The 18505-nt window shown below is 50.8% G+C and overlaps 1 protein-coding gene across 4 annotated transcripts in view; it reads right to left on the bottom strand.

The window, feature by feature from the left end:
- Nucleotides 1–1057: 1057 nt before the first annotated feature.
- The window catches only part of USP48 (ubiquitin specific peptidase 48), a 30296-nt gene continuing 12848 nt past the window's right edge, over nt 1058–18505 (bottom strand). For 3 of the 4 annotated variants that reach the window (XM_087755718.1, XM_087755719.1, XM_087755717.1), the window contains exons 12-27: nt 17180–17380; nt 15657–15771; nt 15369–15499; nt 13901–13972; nt 10767–10891; nt 10487–10609; nt 8568–8629; nt 7953–8063; nt 7205–7335; nt 6863–6969; nt 4604–4708; nt 4024–4179; nt 3685–3810; nt 3221–3269; nt 2981–3007; nt 1058–2882 (exon numbers count right to left, since the gene is read on the bottom strand). In XM_087755718.1, the coding sequence (XP_087611844.1) occupies nt 2860–2882; nt 2981–3007; nt 3221–3269; nt 3685–3810; nt 4024–4179; nt 4604–4708; nt 6863–6969; nt 7205–7335; nt 7953–8063; nt 8568–8629; nt 10487–10609; nt 10767–10891; nt 13901–13972; nt 15369–15499; nt 15657–15771; nt 17180–17380 (1664 nt within the window). In that variant the 3' untranslated portion in view covers nt 1058–2859. The remainder of the gene's footprint in view (nt 2883–2980; nt 3008–3220; nt 3270–3684; nt 3811–4023; nt 4180–4603; nt 4709–6862; nt 6970–7204; nt 7336–7952; nt 8064–8567; nt 8630–10486; nt 10610–10766; nt 10892–13900; nt 13973–15368; nt 15500–15656; nt 15772–17179; nt 17381–18505) is intronic. The other variant, XM_087755720.1, reaches the window with a different exon arrangement.

The raw sequence follows: 18505 nt of genomic DNA, 5'->3' as shown, positions 1-18505 counted from the left end.
AGGGTACCCCCCATCCATCGCCTGGATCCCCTCATCCAGCTATTGGGGTTCCCCCTGCATCCCTCCCTGGTACCCCTCTGTCCATCCTCCTCATCCTCGCCATCCAGCTACTGGGGTCCTCCTGCACCCCAGGGGTACCCAGGGTGCTCCCCATCCCTCCCTGGCACCCAAGGTACCCCCCATCCAGCTATTGGGGTTCCCCCTGCACCCCAGGGGCACCCAGGGTGCCCCCATCCCTCCCTGGCACCCAGGTACCCCTCTGTCCATCCTCCTCATCCTCCCCATCCAGCTACTGGGGTCCTCCCTGCACCCCAGGGGCACCCAGGGTGCCCCCATCCCTCCCTGGCACCCAGGTACCCCCCATCCAGCTATTGGGGTTCCCCCTGCACCCCAGGGGCACCCAGGTACCCCTCTGTGCCTCCTCCTCATCCTCCCCATCCAGCTACTGGGGTCCTCCCTGCACCCCAGGGTGCCCCCATCCCTCCCTGGTACCCAGGTACCCCCCTCTGTCCACCCACCCACCCCTGAGCACCCAGGGTACCCCCCCCCCCCAACAGCACCCAGGACATGGTCAACCCCCCCCCGCCCCCGCACCCATCTCCCCCCCCAGGGGCCATTTTGGCCACCCCGGCTGCGGGTCCCTCGAGGAACGGGGCTGGCACAGGCTCCCCACTGCCGGGTGCCAGCGCGGAAGGAGCCGGGGGCTGGCAGGGAGCCGCGGCCACGCAGCCCCCGGGGAGCGGCCGCCCGGGCCAGGTGCCAGCGCGGGGACGGCAACGCGAGGCGCCGGGACACCGAAATGGCCCCGGGGCCGCCTCGGCCCATCGCGCCCCGGCGCTGCCAGCGGGGAGCGGCTGCCAAGCACCGCACGGCCCAGCCAAGGCTCCGGCGCCCATGGAGGCTTCAATAAAAACCCACCCCATGCGCCAAGGTTGGCAGGATTCCCGCTCCGGAGAGATCCCGCTCGCTCCCAGCCCGACCCCGCGGCACCCGCAGCCCTTTTTTTGGGATCTGCAGGACGATAAACCCCGAACGCGGCGTTAAAATCCAAGCCAGACCACGTGTATGCGCTTTAATAAGGCTTCCACAGCTCCAATGACAATTTTAATCCAAGAATGTTTGCAAAGAACAGACAAAACGGTAACTGGGCCTTCGATCGCATCTTGTACCTGCGGCCTCCGGGAGATAGGGCGATGCCGCGGCGCGGCCGTACATCGCTCCGCGGAAACGCCGCCACGGCCCCGGCTCCTTCCTTCCCGCTGAGTTTCGAGACTTTTAATTTTGCAACGGTATAAGCTCAAGGAAGAGATTTTTGTAACATTAGAAAAACAAAAATGAACAGCAAATTGAGAAAAAAAAAAAAAATACGGAATTTCCAGGAAATATGTACACAAGTGAGTGCTTCAGTCAGGGAAGAAGAAAACCTCCTGCCCGTTCCCGAAGGATGGAGGGGCTGCGGCGCGCCGAATTCCTGCCGACACCTTTACCTTGGGAAAGAATACGCGGGTCCAAATTGCCCCCAAACCCCACTTTTTAAGAGTTCCACGGCCCCAAACGCCGGCTGCTTCGCCCCCACAAGCGGCGGGGCCGGGGAGGAGGACGCGGAGCCCCCGCGCTCGGCCAAGGGCAGCTCTAATTCCTCGGATAAAAGAGAACGTTTAAAATAAAGGCCGCCGGGGGTGGCGGGATGGGATACGTGCCCTCCCCGCCCTCTCCTCGCAGCCCCAAACTCCTGCAAACCCTTTAAAATTAAAGCTGATGCGGCAGCAACCCGGCTCTCCGCATCGCCTTTTGCCACGGAAAGAAGCTGAAAGGCTGAAAAGGAAGAGGGAACGTCTCACTTTATTACGGAGACACCTCGACAGCGCCCTTTAAGTCTGGAAGCGGTACGCTATTCCTTGCTACCCACAGGCAACGGGGAGAGATCCTTTCTGGGAGCTACAGATGTAAAAAAACCCAAATAATTATTAGTGCATTCCTGAAAAACGAGGAGAAGAGAGGACCAAAAAAAACCTCTTCCCATGGGAAACGCCACCCACCCGCGCCCCCTTCGCCGTCCGCCCAAGCCACGGGCACAAGCGCTCCTGGCAGGCCCCGACTGGAGGAAAAAGATGTTATCAAAAGTCGTTAAAATACCCCACGTTTCTAAAAAATACAGTTGACAGAGAGAGACCAGGCGGTTATCGAAAGATCATCCAACGTTTGGAGGCGAAGGCGAGCGGCTGAGGAGGCGGCGAGGGAGGCGGCTCCCCGTCCCCTCGGCGATGGAAGGCTTTCGGAGGCAGACCACAGCTTACGTTTGGGGTTAAAGAGATGAAGGGTTTTGTATTTTTTTTGTTGAAAGAGCTAGACATTCCTCACAAGTAACAATTTCTTTACTTCCATGCTGTACTGAAAGAGTAATAGTGGATCAAAGACAGGATTATCTGTAAGCAGGTTACGCCTAAAGAGTTACTGGAGAACAGATCAAGATGTTTTTGATCTACTGGATTACAACCCCTTTTCGGAGAGACGAGCGCGGTGCGGGATTCGAGTCGGGGAACACACGAGAACGCCTCCGTCTCCCTCGCCTGTAAACACGGTAACGCTCTTACTGCCGCTAAACTTTCCACCCTTCCTGTTGCTTTATTAAATATAAAATCGGGAACGTTCTCTCGAAGGCAGGGTGTCCTTCAGTGCAATCTGCTTTGACATAAGGCATTTATTTGGAGGGGGGCAGTCATTTCAGAATGGGTTTCTGCCTTCTGGAAGAGTCAAAGAGTTCAGTCCTGTGTCCACCTTTATTTCTTTTAATGCCCTACCATGTCAAAATCCTCTTCCCTTCTGGTCGCTCCTCTGTTGTCAACGCTTAGAAAACCATCAGTGTCCAAGTAAACCAGTCCCTGAGGAGAAAAGACAACCACCGAAAGATGACGACGCTTAGGGGATGAAGTTAGGCTTAAATAAAGGGGGGAGGAAAAAAGAAAAAAACCAGACTCACCTTTAAATCCTTCTTCAGGCATACAAACTGGGGATGGAAAGAAAAAGGCACAGCGTTAGGAGTCTCCTGACAGTCGTTCCTAAAAGGATCTTTTGTCTGAGCAGCGGCGTACCGCTGAATCTCCCGGTGACGGGAAAGCTTCAACGTCTCCATTTTCTACCTTTACAACCCAAATCCACCACGGTCCTTGGCCACCAATACTTCTCCGAACCCCAAACCTTTCAGGGATCCCCTCCTCACCTTGCATAACGTCGTCCATCGCCGCGTAATCTGCAATTGGCTCATCAGCCTGGAAAATAAAGCGGAGCAGGGGATTAACGAGCGAGCAACCTCGTTTGGAAGTTCACGGCCTGATTAGGTCACGGTCCTGCTCCGGAGGGGAGCGGGGAACAGGGCTCTTGCTCAAACACCGTCTGGGAACAAGCGGGGAGGAGTCGCTCCCTCATGTAGCCGTATTTTGGGCTGGTACGCACACAGCTCAGCCGCAAAGGCCAGCTAATAAATGCTCTTTAAAAAAATAAAGAGAGTTTTCCTCCTCCAAGCTCCAGGAGGAACTCGTTAAATCAGGCTACCGAGCAGCCACGGGTGGGCACGTCTAGCGCAGGCAGTTTTCACACCCACCGCAACGTGTTTCTCTTCGGTTGGACAAAAATCGGTTCAATTCTCTGCTTTATTCGACTTTATTTTGGCAGCCACGCTCTCACCTTTAATAAAATGACGGACTCGGGAATGACTCCCAGGCTGCCGAGCGTTGCGGTGTCGTCGCTCAGTATCTTCCCGTCGATTGACAAATTCTGGTCGAAGGGAGCAACTGAAAATGCATGCATGATCTGTGCCAACACAATGAGACACGCTGATTTTGTGCGGAGAGAAAAACATACCGCCGAGCGACACAAAAATAACCGCGGTTAGAAGAGCAACGCGCACCTTTCGACGCCGCGTGGGATTTTATACTCTCCCCCCCCCCATCCCCTCCCAGCCGCGCGCTGATTTTGTGTTTTCTTACTCGAGACGATTCATTCCTTGGAGGAAAAACACCTTACCTGTATTTTCAGCTCTTTCAGTGTCTGATTAGCAGAAACGAGCAGCGCTTTCTCCCCTCTGACTTTCCGGTGCCGGGTGCTTCGCCTGATGCCTTGCTTTTGGTAAGCGATGTAGCTCTGGTGCGAGATCTTCTGGCGCTTAGCACCACCGTTGGTCTAGAAACAAGAGGCAAAAATCAGGAGCCCAAGTTTGGGATTGGTAGAAAATACAACCTCCCTGAACTCCGGACTGCGTTTCGGGTGAGTCGGTCATGCGAGGGAAGGCGCGAAGCGTTGAAAAACCCCTTGGAAAGCGAACAGCCGCATGCAAGCATCGAGAGGACCGAAGGACTTGCCTTGAAACCTCGGTTCCTGCTTCTAACGCGAGCGCGGGGCGGGTTACCAGCCAAGCGTACGAGTCACCATCGGTATTTGATCTCTCCAAAACCAAAGCGATGGTGCGGTACGACCGTTAAAATGACAATTTAAGACACTTGTTTTTGCCTGCTAGCGGTAAACAGAGGAGGAGGGCTATCCCATCATGCTGACTCAAGAGGATGATGCAAAAACCAAGGAACCTGGCGGTATTTTTGATCTCTACCTGGTTAAAATCTGGGTCTTGCTCCCCCTCTGGCTTGTTTTCCTCCCTTTCCTCTTCAGCTTCTGAGCTGCTCACGTTCAGCTCTGGAGCAGCGTCCTTCATTACCTGAAGTCATAAAAATCATTCTCCGTAACTAACCCAACAGCACCAACCCACACCGGCACGGCACGGCAAACGGCCTGCGGAGACCTCCGGGATGCCACCTCGAGCCGACAAACCGAGGCAAAGAGCGGGAATAACCCCGGCATCTGGCTCCACAGGCTCTGCAAAATCTTCTCCAGCCCTCCCCAGCTGCGGCGAACCACGGGGGGATTCGACACAGGAGAAGCAGCTCCTCTGTTGAATTGCAGGTGCTTCCTGCGGCTCAGGACCTACGCTCCTCTCTAGGCAAAGGGAAAGTCTCCAGGGGCCTGGACTGATTTCTTTCCCATTAGCTGGCTGCTTCTCTGGTTCATCTAAGTGTATTATGAAAGCCCTAACACGCAGCAAGGAATATTATTTGTAAATTAGACGCTTATCCATCCCTGCAGCAGACCGACAGAGGCACTCAGCACCACTATTTATGGGTCTGGAGGTTGTAAGTAAATGAAATCTAAATAATTTACACAAACATAAATAAAAAGGACGTTCAGTTCTGTGTAAGTCACTGCAGGAGGCATGGATCTGCCGGACGTGAATTCACGTCCACGCTTTGGCTGGAGATGGGGTTTGCAGGAGCCCAGGAGACTGGCGCGCTCTCCATCCTGGATGTCTGAGACCTCGCTTCTCCGTCAATCTATTTGCAATTAACGAGGCAATCCCAGCTCCCAAACATCCAGCACCAACCGCAGCCTCCCCAGAGCCCTCCGGATTCCAGCAGTGCCACCCTACGCTGATTTTTATACGGCCGTGGCTTCCCTCTTGCAGCGTCAGCCGAAGGAGGGACCCGGAGGGCTGCGGAGGGGGGGAAGAGCAGGGGCGAGGGGATGGGAAACGCTCCCCGACTTTGCAAATCAAAACCGGCAGGGAAGGAAGCAGCGGCTCCGAGCGCTGCCATCCGCAACCCTCGCGGGCAGTGCTGCTGCGCTGCTGGCGGGCATTATTGCTGCTTCGCGTCTCGCCGAGGCTGCCCTGTTAATGAGGGATCTCGCAGGCAAGCTCTCGCCCCCTCTCTCCAACTCCAGCTGCTCGGCAAAGAATAGCTGCCTGTTTTTTGCCAGCCCCACGTGTGAGCACGGTCCTGTCCAGCACCAGAAGAAAAAAAAAAAAAAAAAAACAACAACCAACCCTCCTCTGCACCAGAGCCCAGCTACAGCCTCAGGATTCAGCCTCGAGTCAGGCCAAAAACCACGGCTCGAGACCGTGCTGCGTGCTCTACATCTCACAACCAAGGCAGAAACCCATCCAGCCTCCGGCGCCCCGCAGCTCTCCGGGCTCCAGCTCGGCTCCAATCCTTAGACTGGCAGGGAGGTGGAAATCAATGAGAAGCCACAAAAAAAAAAAAAAATAAAGCCCCACGCTGCAAAGGTGCAGGGAAAAATCTTTATCTGAGCTTGCCCACGAGCCTTGGTATCCCCCTTTAAAGCATGAAACAAGCCCTAAGGAGAAAGACTTACTGTGACCAGTTTTCAGCTACCTGTAAAGCCAATTCTAGACCTGATACTGATCCCCTAAACCAGAGAGATAAAGCAGAGACAGAATTCACAGCTTTGTAGGGGATCTTGAAAACTATCTCTAAGTTCACTGCTATTTCATCAGCACGGAGGTTGAAAAGCTTATTTCTGTCTAGGAATAAATGCTCAAGTGAGCAACCAAGAAAGGAAATGACAAATATTGGAGGGGGAGGAGAACAGGTAGAGCCCGATAACACAATTATGAAGACAGAAACGGTTACAACATTGCCTAAAATAATCAAAGCTGGGAACAGCCATGAAGATACCCGATAATGCAAAGGATTTGGTTTGGCAAAAGGAAGCCTCAAGGAGACCAAATTTTCAGAGCCACTACAGCCAAAATTTTCCCATTTGCTTTTTTTGCCAAAGCGATAGCTTCCACGAGCCGCAGCCCTGGGTGCTTTTTGCCTGCAGAGAGCAGCCCTGCCCACCACCACCATCACAGGCCACCAGCATCCCCACCGGCAGGTCCCACCACTGCGGGGACGCGGCAGGCTGCGACAGCCCTCTCGCCGCCACGTTCGGATCGGTATTTGGGTACTCGGCGCCGTTTCCGTTACATGAAACGGAGCCAGGATAAGCAAGGACCGAGGGAGAGAGCCCGTACCTTTTTATTATCCACCACTTTATGGATGTAGATGGTTGCTTGGGTGTACTCACGCAAGTCCCGCTGCTGTTGGCATAACAGCCCTTCTCTGCACTCTGGACAGAGTTCTGGGGAGGCACGAAGGAAAAATGCATTTAATTGCTTCAGCTCCTCGGAGACACCTGCCCAGTGCCTCTCCTCACTAACCCCCTGGCTCCTGTAACCAGGGGCATCTGCCAAGATCCGTGTTTACCACCGATCCCCTTAAATCTGCCCCTTTATCTGAAAAAGAGCCATTTCCCAGGGAGCTGGCACCAATTAGCAAAAGAAGAGAGCACGGAGAGCAGCAAAAGATTCACTCACGGGGCTCTGAGGTGTAAAGTGCGCTCTCGGGGTCCGCCCCGGCAGCTTGCGTTCGGGTGATTTTGATGACGTGATCCACGACGAAGAGTTTTTGAATCCTCTCCCACTCGCTGGGCCATATTAGAGCTATACTGTGCAAAGGAACAAGAACGTGCTTTATGACATGGAAAAGCCAAGCCCCGAGCTCCTGAACAGCCTCCCCTTTTCTTTTTTAGTCTGTTAATGAAAGAAAAGCTGCAAAATCAACCCATAACTCCAGCTACGCGGGAGGGCCTGTACGCCCAAGAGAACAGGGAAACAGTAGTGTGTTATTAGCGACGCTGTTATGCTCCAGTCATGCCGGAGGGAGGATGGAAGAGGAGAGGAGTGGAAGAGCTGCTACTTTTAGTTGCAGAAGCAACGCCATGGAGCACGAACTCCAGCCCGGCGTCCAGCGCTCCGGGGGCAAGTCTCACGGAAAGCAAATCGTAAGGAAGCCGGATGTTTCTGCGCCCCGGTCAAATTCAGGGTAGTTTATTGTTAGGAACTAGCCAAGCTGAAGTAAGCTCTCTTTTTTCCTGACCCAGCATCCTTCGACAATTTAGGTCTTGCCTTGCACGAAGGCTAAGGTGGGCCTGAAAAAGCAACCGTTCATTTTCTTCAAGGGAAAGCATTTGCTCCTCGTGTTGCCGCAGCTCAGCGAGCCGCCGGGAACATTCCCCAAGGCTCGTGAGAGCCGAAGGCAGCCACGTGAAGAGAAGAAACTCACAGTTTGGAGTCTTCTTTGGTCATGGAAGCGTAGGTGAACATGAGGCCCCCGTGGGGGCAGAGAAGGGCGCTGTTTCCTACCGAGGACACGGGGCTGCATCGCGTCGGCCTCCTGCACGGGCAAAGGAAAGCGGTTTGCAAAGCTTGGTCAGGTTATTTCCCAAAAACCACAACTCTGCAGGCAGCCAAGAATATTTACAGAAGGCATTCCAACAGGGAATATTAAACTACTACCGACGAGGAAATCAGATCTGCGTTCCTGCGCCTTGCAAAATTACTCTCCTATCTGCGGAGATTTCCATCTCCTACCACCAGCAGCCCGTGGAAACAGGATTGACGGTGACCTTTGCCTATAGGATACAGCTCCAGACAGATGAAAAAACTAATCAGGTTACTATCTAATCCGACCATCTGGTTAAGACACCATAAACAAGGAAATTCAGTTTCTTACAACGTATTACAACTGATACAAGTCCTGCAAAAATCAGTTTTCTTGTTTCCACAAAGGCAAACCACGGGTAACTACACACTGCACTGGAGTTCAAAAGCAAAATCGTTATCTACAGCCCCCCCTAAAAAAGGCATAAAAAGCACCAAAAACCTCAAGCCAAGTTACCTGACAAATTTCCTCCATTCTTCTACAAAGAACTGCGAAACAATATACAGCTCATCTGTCTCCTGGAGGTGAAAAGAGGGAAAAAAAAAAAAAAGGATCTTTTTTAATTAATCCAACAATAGAGAAGCGATGACTGTTCAGCTTTTTGTGCAGCGCTCATTCTCTTCGAGACCTCAGCGTTTTTACCATGACAACTCCATCCAAGCGCGCTAGGAAAGGCAAGTAAAATAATTTGGGATCAAGTACTAAGCACTTACATTACTAATCTCCTGTTTATTACAAAGTTAATTTAGCCTTAGATGCAATTACCTTTAATTGGCAGCAGGAAACGGTCATTTCCCCTGGAGCAGCTCAGACTCCCCAGCACCGTGCTTTCTCTCGCCGGGTACTCGGGGTCTAAAGCCGATGCATCCCGGTGGGTGTGGGGTGAGACCACCTCGACCTGCCTCATTTGCTTCACCCACCAAAATCCAGAAGTTTCTCCTTTTGGCAGCAGCACGGGTTCAAAACCACAGCCGTGCACGCTCATGAGGCAGAAGTTTTAGGATAAACGGTTGTTTTCCTGTCCCAACTGATTTGCCATTAGAAAGTCTGCTCCTGGACAAGAAACCACCTAGACCCTAAGAGCTGGGTGATAAAATCATTTCTGTGCTCATCTATCCTCACTGCTTTCCCTAGCGCAGATTTCAAGGCTCACTCCATCTTTCCGCAGCAAAATTCGGCACACCTGAGGAATACACCTTTTTTTCTTTCATCTCCCTTTATTTTCTCTAGATTAAACCGCTCCGCATATTTTCTTCCCCAACCCTCAACTGTTTTGGATCAGGAAAACTTGCAAAGCTCGAGGGAGAGATCCTCAGCTCCTTTTTATCATGCTCCCTTGGGAAATTCAAAGAGAGCAGAGGATGTAGCCTCGCTGCCTGGAGAGACCCTGATATTTTGAGCTGACCCATGGTGATGGGCTCCAGCTTTCCATCGTCCGCTCCAGCTACAAAAGCAGACCCAACCAGATACTACCCTTAAATACCGCCGCGGTAGGGCCCGGCAGCTCTCCGGCTCAGCACAGAGCGTTTCCCATTGAAAGCCTTTTGGGGCTCCCCGGTTCTGAGACACGGATCCGTGTCGACCTCAATATTAATTCACGGCCGGAGAAGGCACCCGAGAGCGGCAGGCTGCCCTCACACGTAGCAGCGAGCGAGGCAGACACCTGCCAAAGCAGCTTGGCAGGATCTAAGAGTCAATCATTAATCAGCGCCGCAAGGCGTCCAGGAGCCAAGGCGTGGAGCCAACAGCTTGTGCCATTTCTTTTCAGCCGTCTCGAAGCCCCAGAAAAGTCCTGGAGAGCTGCACGCTTGTACCGGGGAGAAGCCGGTACGAGAGGTCTTGCACGACCATCGCTCCCGTTTGCGGGGTTTCAGCATTTAGGGAAGCTCCCCCCGAGCTCTCGGGATGCAGGAGGATGCCGGAGCACACGTGAATTTTGTCCGATCAGCAGGAAAAGCCTGGCCTGCGTGGGAAGGCAGAGGGAGGGCAGCGGAAAGCCGCCTCCACCGGCACAGCCGCACCGTTTCGGTCCTTCTAGGGCCAGATGTAACCACAGCAGCAATACTGTCGCTGCTTATCTAGCTGACTCCAGGCCAGTGACAGCTATGTTGGCACACGAGCCATTCTCGCGTATCTTTAGCAGGGCTTTGCGCCAGCACAGCTAATCGGGGGAAATCACACCTCGGCACAACACACACGTAAGCTCCGCTGGCACAGGCTTCCCAGCGCAGGCACGGTCTCGCTCGGACCGAGTGAATGATTACCAGGCAAGTCTCTCTCTTGCAGGTGAAATAAAATTTCTTAGGAGGGATAAAAGCTAATAAAAACCTCCCCCAAGGCCCGCTACGTTCCCCTCGTCGCACTCCTTCCCATACCTGCGGCCAGCTGCCCAGGCAAGGTCTGCATTTATCATGAAACAGGTTCTGGAGGGAAGTCTTCTGCTCGCTGGCCATCATTTTATGCAGAGCCTCGTTTTCCTCCCCTTCACGCTCCAAAATCTGCATGAAACAGTTAATTAGACCACGGCTTCAGTTCCTAGCTGCTATTAAAAGGCAACATTACTTTCCTCCACTGCACTGGGTCATATTAAAAAGAAAACCAGAAATATGACTATGTATTTACAGTCAACAAAAGGGTAACGTATTTGGCAAATACCTTGCACTGGGAACAGCACTCTTTGTTATTTGGGAATTCAGGGGCCTTTGGAAAATATTGCTTGAGTTTCTCCCAGGCTTCCTTGGAAACCACTCTCCGTTCGTTTTCGGATATGCACAGGTCACCTGCAGGGAGAGAGCCAAGAGAAGGGCTTTGCTCTTGACGCGCTCAGCGATGTTTTGCAGCCCTAACTAGATTTAAGAGATTACAGGGTATAAACGTGGGGGAAGATATTCACGCACTTATCAGCCAACACCATGTCAGCAAAAAAGAGCGCAACCAATGCACAAAGTCACCTTCAACTTCTTTATCATTTCCTTGTTTAGACAGAAAAAAAAAATTATTTTAATTCATAATAATGTCCTTTAGATTTCAAAGCTCGTGAACCCAAGCAGCTGACCAAACGCAAGCGGGGGTAAAGAGATGCTCGGAAAAGCAAGGACAAGCCAACGGGGCACAGGGCTACTGTCTTCTGATCTTGGCTATCCATAGCTACGTTTTTACGGTGACTCCACTCACCAAGCTGCAGGCTAACCCCGTGCCCATCAAACAGGAGCCAGGTGCTTTCCGCACCCTTGAAAAACAAAATTAACCGCTGTATAATCTCAGATGGCTTCATGTGCCCTATCCAAGCACATCAAAATCTGGAAAGGATAGATTCTACACCCTAGATCTGCTCTAGGGAATAACTGGGGTGCGAAGATACGAAGCAAGGTTTACCAGCTATCCCCCAGATGATTTGCCTGCTGTATTATTTATCCTGATGCTGAAGCAGCTCAAAAAACCCCAAGAACGGTTTAGCACGAGGCATTTGTGCTTGCCGTTTTCACGACAGAGGTGTCAGAACGGTCACGCTCACGCATTTGGACACCACGTGTCCGCATGACGACACGCGGTCTGGCGGACAAACAAGGCTTGGAAAAAACTGGAGAAGGCGAGGGCTCGGGGATCCAACCAGCCACCCGCCTGCAGGATCGCCAAGGGGAAAACAAAACCGCAGCTCCCTACGAGACAGCAGCTGGGAAGACAAGGCACGGCTGTGCTACACGCAGTCGCAGCGAGAACGAAGAGGAACGGTCACTGCAAAACCGAGATGCAAACTTGGATCTGGATGCAGCACGGGAACGTTCATGCCTCGACCTGGATTTCACCAGCAAGAGGGAAGCAAAGCAACTGCGAAGTCGCGGCGCTGAGCGGTGTCCAGCAAAGGGTGCAATACCTTATTATCTGCTTTTCTATACAGAAAGAAGACGGGGAGAAAAGGCTCCCTCCTCCCCACCCTCCGGTAGCTCTTTAACATTACAAGCAGCTCCTCAGTCCCACGGACCCGTCAGCTTTCCTCGCTCCAGCCAAGCCTGGATTTCTGCCAGCCCCGAAGGGAAAAAATAGCAACGCTCCCCTCCTGCTTTTCCTCTAATAAACAAAGGTCGGGCTGGACTGCTTCGACGCAGCACTTGGCCACTTGTTCTTCATCAAACATGACCAAGTGGCCCAGCTTTACCATACGAGGAGGCAGGACCAGGCTGCTTTCCAGAGCCAGCAAGAATGGGGAAAAACTGAGCTTGTACAAACAAGTGCCTTGACACCGCATGATTAATGAAAACAGATTAATACGCTGTTGAGCGAAAGAGGTGGAAAAATCAGCTCTGGGTGTGCGGGGAACAAGTGCTTTGCCATCTGGAAGAAGATGATCCGAACTGCTGCTGACCCTGCTTCCCCCTCGCACCGTCCAGGGACACGTTTTGGGCACAGACATCAAAGAAGTCTTAACTTGGTATCTGGAAAAAATGATTCGCTGAGGTCGGGCAGCTACCGGAGAGCGAGAAATTGCAGCAAAGATGCAAAGGGAGCTCTTAAGGGAACGCCCGGATGGCATTTCTGGAGGCCAGCCAGACCTCACAGATAAAGCGCTGGCTTTTCCAGAGCCTACCACGAAGGCAGGAACTTCCTCCACGGCAAAATGAAGGCTGTAGGACCGAGACTACAGATTTGCTGATACACTCCAGAGTGACATTTTAAAAGTGAAAAGGCTGTTTTCCATGAGCAATCGGAGGTTAGCTCAAGACGATGAAATCTGACCCGCCAGCGGCCCCCATATTTAGTATTATTTAGTCTGATATGACCCAAAGTCACAGATCAACTAGTGATTTACCAGCATAATATTTTCAAGGGCCTGTTGGTCTATTTTTATCGTGTCTGGCTACATTAAATGTTTTCTCGCCACGCTGCATGCTTTTATTTAACAGCAGCAGCCTTGCGGCAATGGGAAACATGGTGTTAAAGGCTCTGAAAAACACAAAGTGCTTGAACACTCTGCTTTAAAATGAGGTTTTATCAAGCCATTACTCTACATCCCTGATTAGCCTTGACGACAGGAGGTGTGCTACTAATTTATGACACGTTTCTTTCTTAAGAGGAACAAGACCGAGCATCCCTGGCTCCAAACTGATGCCTCCAAACAGGAGCTTACTATACGAGTTCTGTCTGGGAGCCACATACAAGCTAAAAAAGTAAGATTTAAACAACGGGGTAGCCAAGGATGTAGCTAATGAACCGTCACTTCGCAAAACAACTAACATCGGGGCAAAACCTTATGTAAATGGACAGGAAAGCACAGCAGGTTGGTAAATCGATATCCTGAGCAGTCCCAGCCACTCGCAGATAAGCCCATGTTTCGACAGTTGTTAGGTAAGTGCTCCTGTTTTCATGTAAACCGAGAGAATAAACAGATACTCCCAGCTCCCACCTCGACTGATTTACACCGCTTGTTTTGCTCCTAACACTTTCAGAGCTTCCAAGTGGCCGCAGATCCTTGGTGCTGCCCTCACTCCATCACGTCGCTTCGTTAGCGAGAGGAAGAGATGCTGGCTTCCGCAGCACAGCGTTACCCGCAGCATCCAAGCATCGATGCATTCACGTTTCACTGCTTTACAAAACCTGGACTGCGATGGGACAGCGCTCGCAAATAAAAGCTTGACGTTTGAGCGTCAAGAAACACCAGGCAAATGAGAATTAAGCGCATTTCCTCAGTAACTACTCATGCTGGCCTTCGACAGAGCAAACGCTACAAGGTTAATGTCTTGAGCAGTGGGCAACAACAGATATATTCAGTTCCATCCCCCGTAGGGACTTACCATGTGGGCAAACGATGTCTTCATTAAAATTTAACTCCTCTTCCTCCTCTCTCTTCTCTTCATTTGATTCATCTAATTAAAAAAAAAAACAAAAACAAAACAAAACAAGAAGATTGCACAGAGTTCCTCTCCCAAGGAAAGGAAAAATCTTTGGGGGAAAGGAGCACGGTTGCCTTTCAAATTGCGGCAAACCCCTTAACCCAAGGGAAACTCTGGAAGGAAATTTGTTATTCTCAAATGTCTTGGCCTCCGGGCAGGCGGGATTACAGCCTACAGGCCGCGTAGGAGTGCTTTGTAGGAGCGCTTTGAAGTGCGTGGAGCACAAGCCAGTCCTTTGTGAGATTACAAAGGATGCATTTGTTATGGCTAAAACACCACAGGGGTTCACTGCTCCCAAAGATCTCGGAGTTTAACCTAAACACGAGCCTAGGTAGGAGCGCAGGGAGCCGAAACCTTCCTGGCAAAATATTAGTCCGCTCTTCGCCTTGAGGATACTGATCTAAACCAGATGCTGCCTGACAAACTAAGGGGGAGCCTGCCAGCGGTTTGACAAGCCCCACATTAATGGATAAATTACAGTTAAGAACCAGAGCTCCATAGACAGAAGTGCTGGCCACCGAACTGGAGCATGATAAACACAATAATGTGTTCGTAAGAGTCTCTAACGATCTGCCTAACGAGCAAGTTGGCTTGCGAGCCATTCAACTGTGCTTCTGGGAGTGGCAACCTGTTGTGAAACCATGGCCACCACCGAGGCATGAGGAACGGGTGGTAACTCGGCGGAGAAGCGCCCTTCTCAATGGATGCTCCATCAGAGCACGCAGATATTATCAGGAGGGCTGCGGTATCTGGTGCCTTCAACGAGGCCAAGATCAATGCCATTAGCTGATCGTCTCCACTTCAATTCAAACAAGCTTCTTGCCCTCAGTGCCAAAACAAAAAGCCCAACGACATCTCCAGTTTCCAAAGGTTTAAAGAACAGAAGGCAAATAATCCCCACCTATTCTCACCGACTCAGATACAGGCATGGAAGAGTCTAATTCATGATTTTTTTTTCCCTAGGCTGTGTTTTGCCAGAGCTGCTTTTCCAGCTGCGCTGTTTCATCCATAGACCTTTGCAATAAACATCTTCATCCCTTCCCCTAGGTAATTTTCATGTTTCTTTCTTCCCTGTGCTCTCTCATTCAGACAAAAGCGGATGAAAAGATCATGTGTCTGGGGCGGTAATTTTACACAGCTTTGTAAAACTACTTATTACCTCATCTTCTTCTCTGGGTACGAAGATCACCCAGCAGTTTTGAAGCTTATCACATAAAAAGCTCCTTAAATGACGAAGCTTTTTATTTGATTTATTATCCTTCCCTCCCTACTCGTACAAGGGAAGCAAAACAGCTACGGGAACATCTGACGTGTCTTTTGTTAGGAGGCATCAGTCAGAGGTGGGGGGTCTCTACAGCAGCAGAACTACCTTTGTTTTGTGCATTCCCATTCATTTTTCCATTACTGTGCTCTGCGTCTTCGTCTTGCTCATTTAATTGCTCCAGAGCCAACTGACGCCAGCTCCGCAAGGACGCCTTTCCAACCCAAAACCCATCGTTCCTGCGGAGAGAGAACAGCGTCGGCAAGGCAAATCACAAATCCCTTCTCCTTCGGAGCCCAAACAGTTAAAATCTGTAGGAAAAAGCTATCTAAGCACTTCCAAAAAATCTCTGACGACTTTTGACAGAGACGTTTGAAAGCGTCGGGACTTACGTACCCCTTGACTGTTATCTTCAGCAAGTTCGTAACGGTTTTGTAGTCTTCGTTTAACTGGTTTTTCAGTCGCAGGATTCGACACCTCTCTACCACGCAGTCCTTGCAAAGTGCTTTGACTGGGGTGGGGGGAAGAAGAAACAGGATTTATTGCACACGTGGCTGAGCTTCTCACTGGTTTGAACGCGCTCAGACAGGTATGTACCAACTATCCTGCCTCGTGACCGGAGATTTCACATGTAAATGAGGAGATCCCTGGGGTTACTGCCGGATCAGGCCACATTTGAAGCTTAAATAAGCGTAAAGCGCTTCAGACGAGGTGCGATCTGTTCCGCTACCTTCGCAGCTCTCCGCCGCTGGTATCAACAGTTTGCAATTACAGCTGCGAGCCAGGTCACGCCAACGCACAGACACGGGAGTCAAGAGGCAGGACAGTTTAAGCATATGCAAAAAAACCAAAACACACCACAAACCCTGCATCATGGCATTTTCAAGCTAAACCGAGAAAAAAAACCCTCCTGCAAAGCTACACTGGACCAACAGGAGCAGAAAGCCTAGAGGTGGGCATATATTTCCATCTGGGAGCAAGCGGGTCGCACCCAGGAAAGCACGTCGGAGAAGGCAGCGCATCCGATCCATCCTTCCCAGCCGTACTCAACGAAAAAACCTGCAGGCGATCTTCCAGTTGACTAATAAACGTTGGCCTGTTTTTTTAACAAAGGCTGCCTGCGTCACAGCAGTTTCTGCTGGTTGCATTTCTTCCCTATAAGCTCCTAGCAGGAGCCGAGCTAATTTGGTCTCAGTGGGAGTTATTGAGCTCCTTTATAAAAGAAACTAAGCCTGGGGCTTGATTAAGGGTTGCCCAAAGACCGTAGGGGCTGGGCTGACCCCAAAAATCAAAATGCACGACAGATGTGTGCGACACAAGCACATAAGCTAACAGGTACGTGCTTCCCTCGGAGGAGGCGGCTTGGGACAGGCGAGAGGTGGAAGACAGTAAATGGTTTTCTTGGCCCGCACACACCCATGCTGCTCCAGAGCGCGTGCTGTCGGCAAGAGGCAGCGCAGACCCGCGCGCTCCACGGAACGCTGCCTACGCAGGATCTGTAGGTGCTGCAGGCATGGAAAATCATTTTCAAGAGTCTGGGGGGTTGCATGTGCAAGTTTTGTTATTTTCTAGCATCAACTTCACACAACCACCCAAGTATTACGTTTTTCTAACCTAAATGCACCATTGCTTTCTCAGCAATTCCTCTGCACGCAGCTCTTACCAGACAGAGCAGAACTCGGGTCTGAAACAGACCCTGCAATCAGACTAACTGTATTTCTTTGAACGCTAATGTAATTAAGCGATATTAAAAAAACCACCTGGAAATAACAGCACAGCACAAAAACTATGGGCAGAAATAAAGTTACGATGACAAAAGGACGGCTCAAAACAGGGCTGGGATCAGAACAAGGCCCTGAAACACGTTCAGCGCAGGAGAACGTGACTCGGAGAGGGCATTTTCCAGCCTGACACCTTACCGTTCAGCCGGGGCCCTCCTCCGTATCTCCTGTAGAAGAAGTCAGCCACGTACTCTGATATCCTCTTCATAATGGGTATTTTATCCGGATGGAGTTTGCCATGCGAGCACAGGCAGGCTGTGTTATCTATAGGTTTTGGAGGGGTAGACTCATCCAGCCATTTCTGCAGCCATTCGAGAGAGATGAAGTCATATGGGGAACCTGGGAGGGGAAAAAACACAAAGAGAAACAAGCCTGTACGTGTCAGCTCATACACATGGCAGCAGATGGTATTTTATAATTACTCTGATATTCAATGGTACTTTTAAAAATTAACAGGCTACCGCTGTTGATTAAATCTCTGCGGTACAAGTTTTCAAACATCTGATACAGCTTCCCTCGTCCAATTCTCAGCTCCGTGTCGCAGATTTAGAAGAGAGGAGCTATGTGAAATTAAGATACGCAAGAACAAGCGGTCATTTTGAATTCATGCAATCAATATGAAACAGCGGAGCACTCCGAGTAGGAAAGGGAGTGCTTTCAGACTGCCAAACCTTTTGGGGCTGATTGGCGAGTAGTCAAGGAAAGAGGAAGGTTTTCCTATCGTCCATCGAGGGACAGATATAATATTTAAATTGTGATCGTACATTAAAGGCTTTTTCTATAACGGAGTGAGCTCATCAGAGCAAACTGAAAAATAAAAGGCAACAACAGCAAAGACACGAGGTCAGTCTTCGCCCCGTCCCTTCAGCACCCAAAATTTCAGTGTTCGTCTGGGCTGCTCTTACAACTCTGGGTGAGAAACGCTCACGCATTTTAAGATTGGCAGTGCAAATGGTCAAATTTTTTCGTGTGAGCGTGATTTTTTTGGAAACAAAGCAGCAGGCTCGCCCTTGTTTGCTAAAGGAGAAACACCTTGCACAAAGCCAAGGTTCAGGAGCGGGTCAGCATCCGTATGAGCCGTGAAATAGCTTTGGGTGAAACGTCTGTGTCTCGATACGGAGACCCAGTATTGATGGGTGAGGTGATTGGGAAATTAGGAGGAAATTAAACCCATTCTGTGCTGACAGAAGGGCAGCTCTGAAACTGAGGGGAAACGTAACCGTTAGTTACATTTATCAAACGAACACAAATCCTTCATGTTTCATACAAAGGAGCAACAGAGAAGCCACAGGAAAATACTTTGTCTTCCAGCTTGCACTGGATCTTTGTGAACCCGGGCTTCAAACCCTCTCTCCTCTACGAGAGAAATCAGCAGTGTTTTCGTCTTACACAACGCCATCAGAGATACACAGCCGTGACCTCCAGAGAATCGCAACGCTGTCAGAAATGGTTTGCTAGTTTGGG

This window comes from Nipponia nippon, unplaced genomic scaffold, assembly GCF_047370975.1.
Source record: "Nipponia nippon isolate SJK-2023a ecotype South Korea unplaced genomic scaffold, ASM4737097v1 scaffold_19, whole genome shotgun sequence".
Classification (NCBI taxonomy): Eukaryota; Metazoa; Chordata; class Aves; order Pelecaniformes; family Threskiornithidae; genus Nipponia; species Nipponia nippon.
Note: the sequence above shows the minus strand (reverse complement) of the source record. Positions and strands in the feature narration are given on the sequence as shown.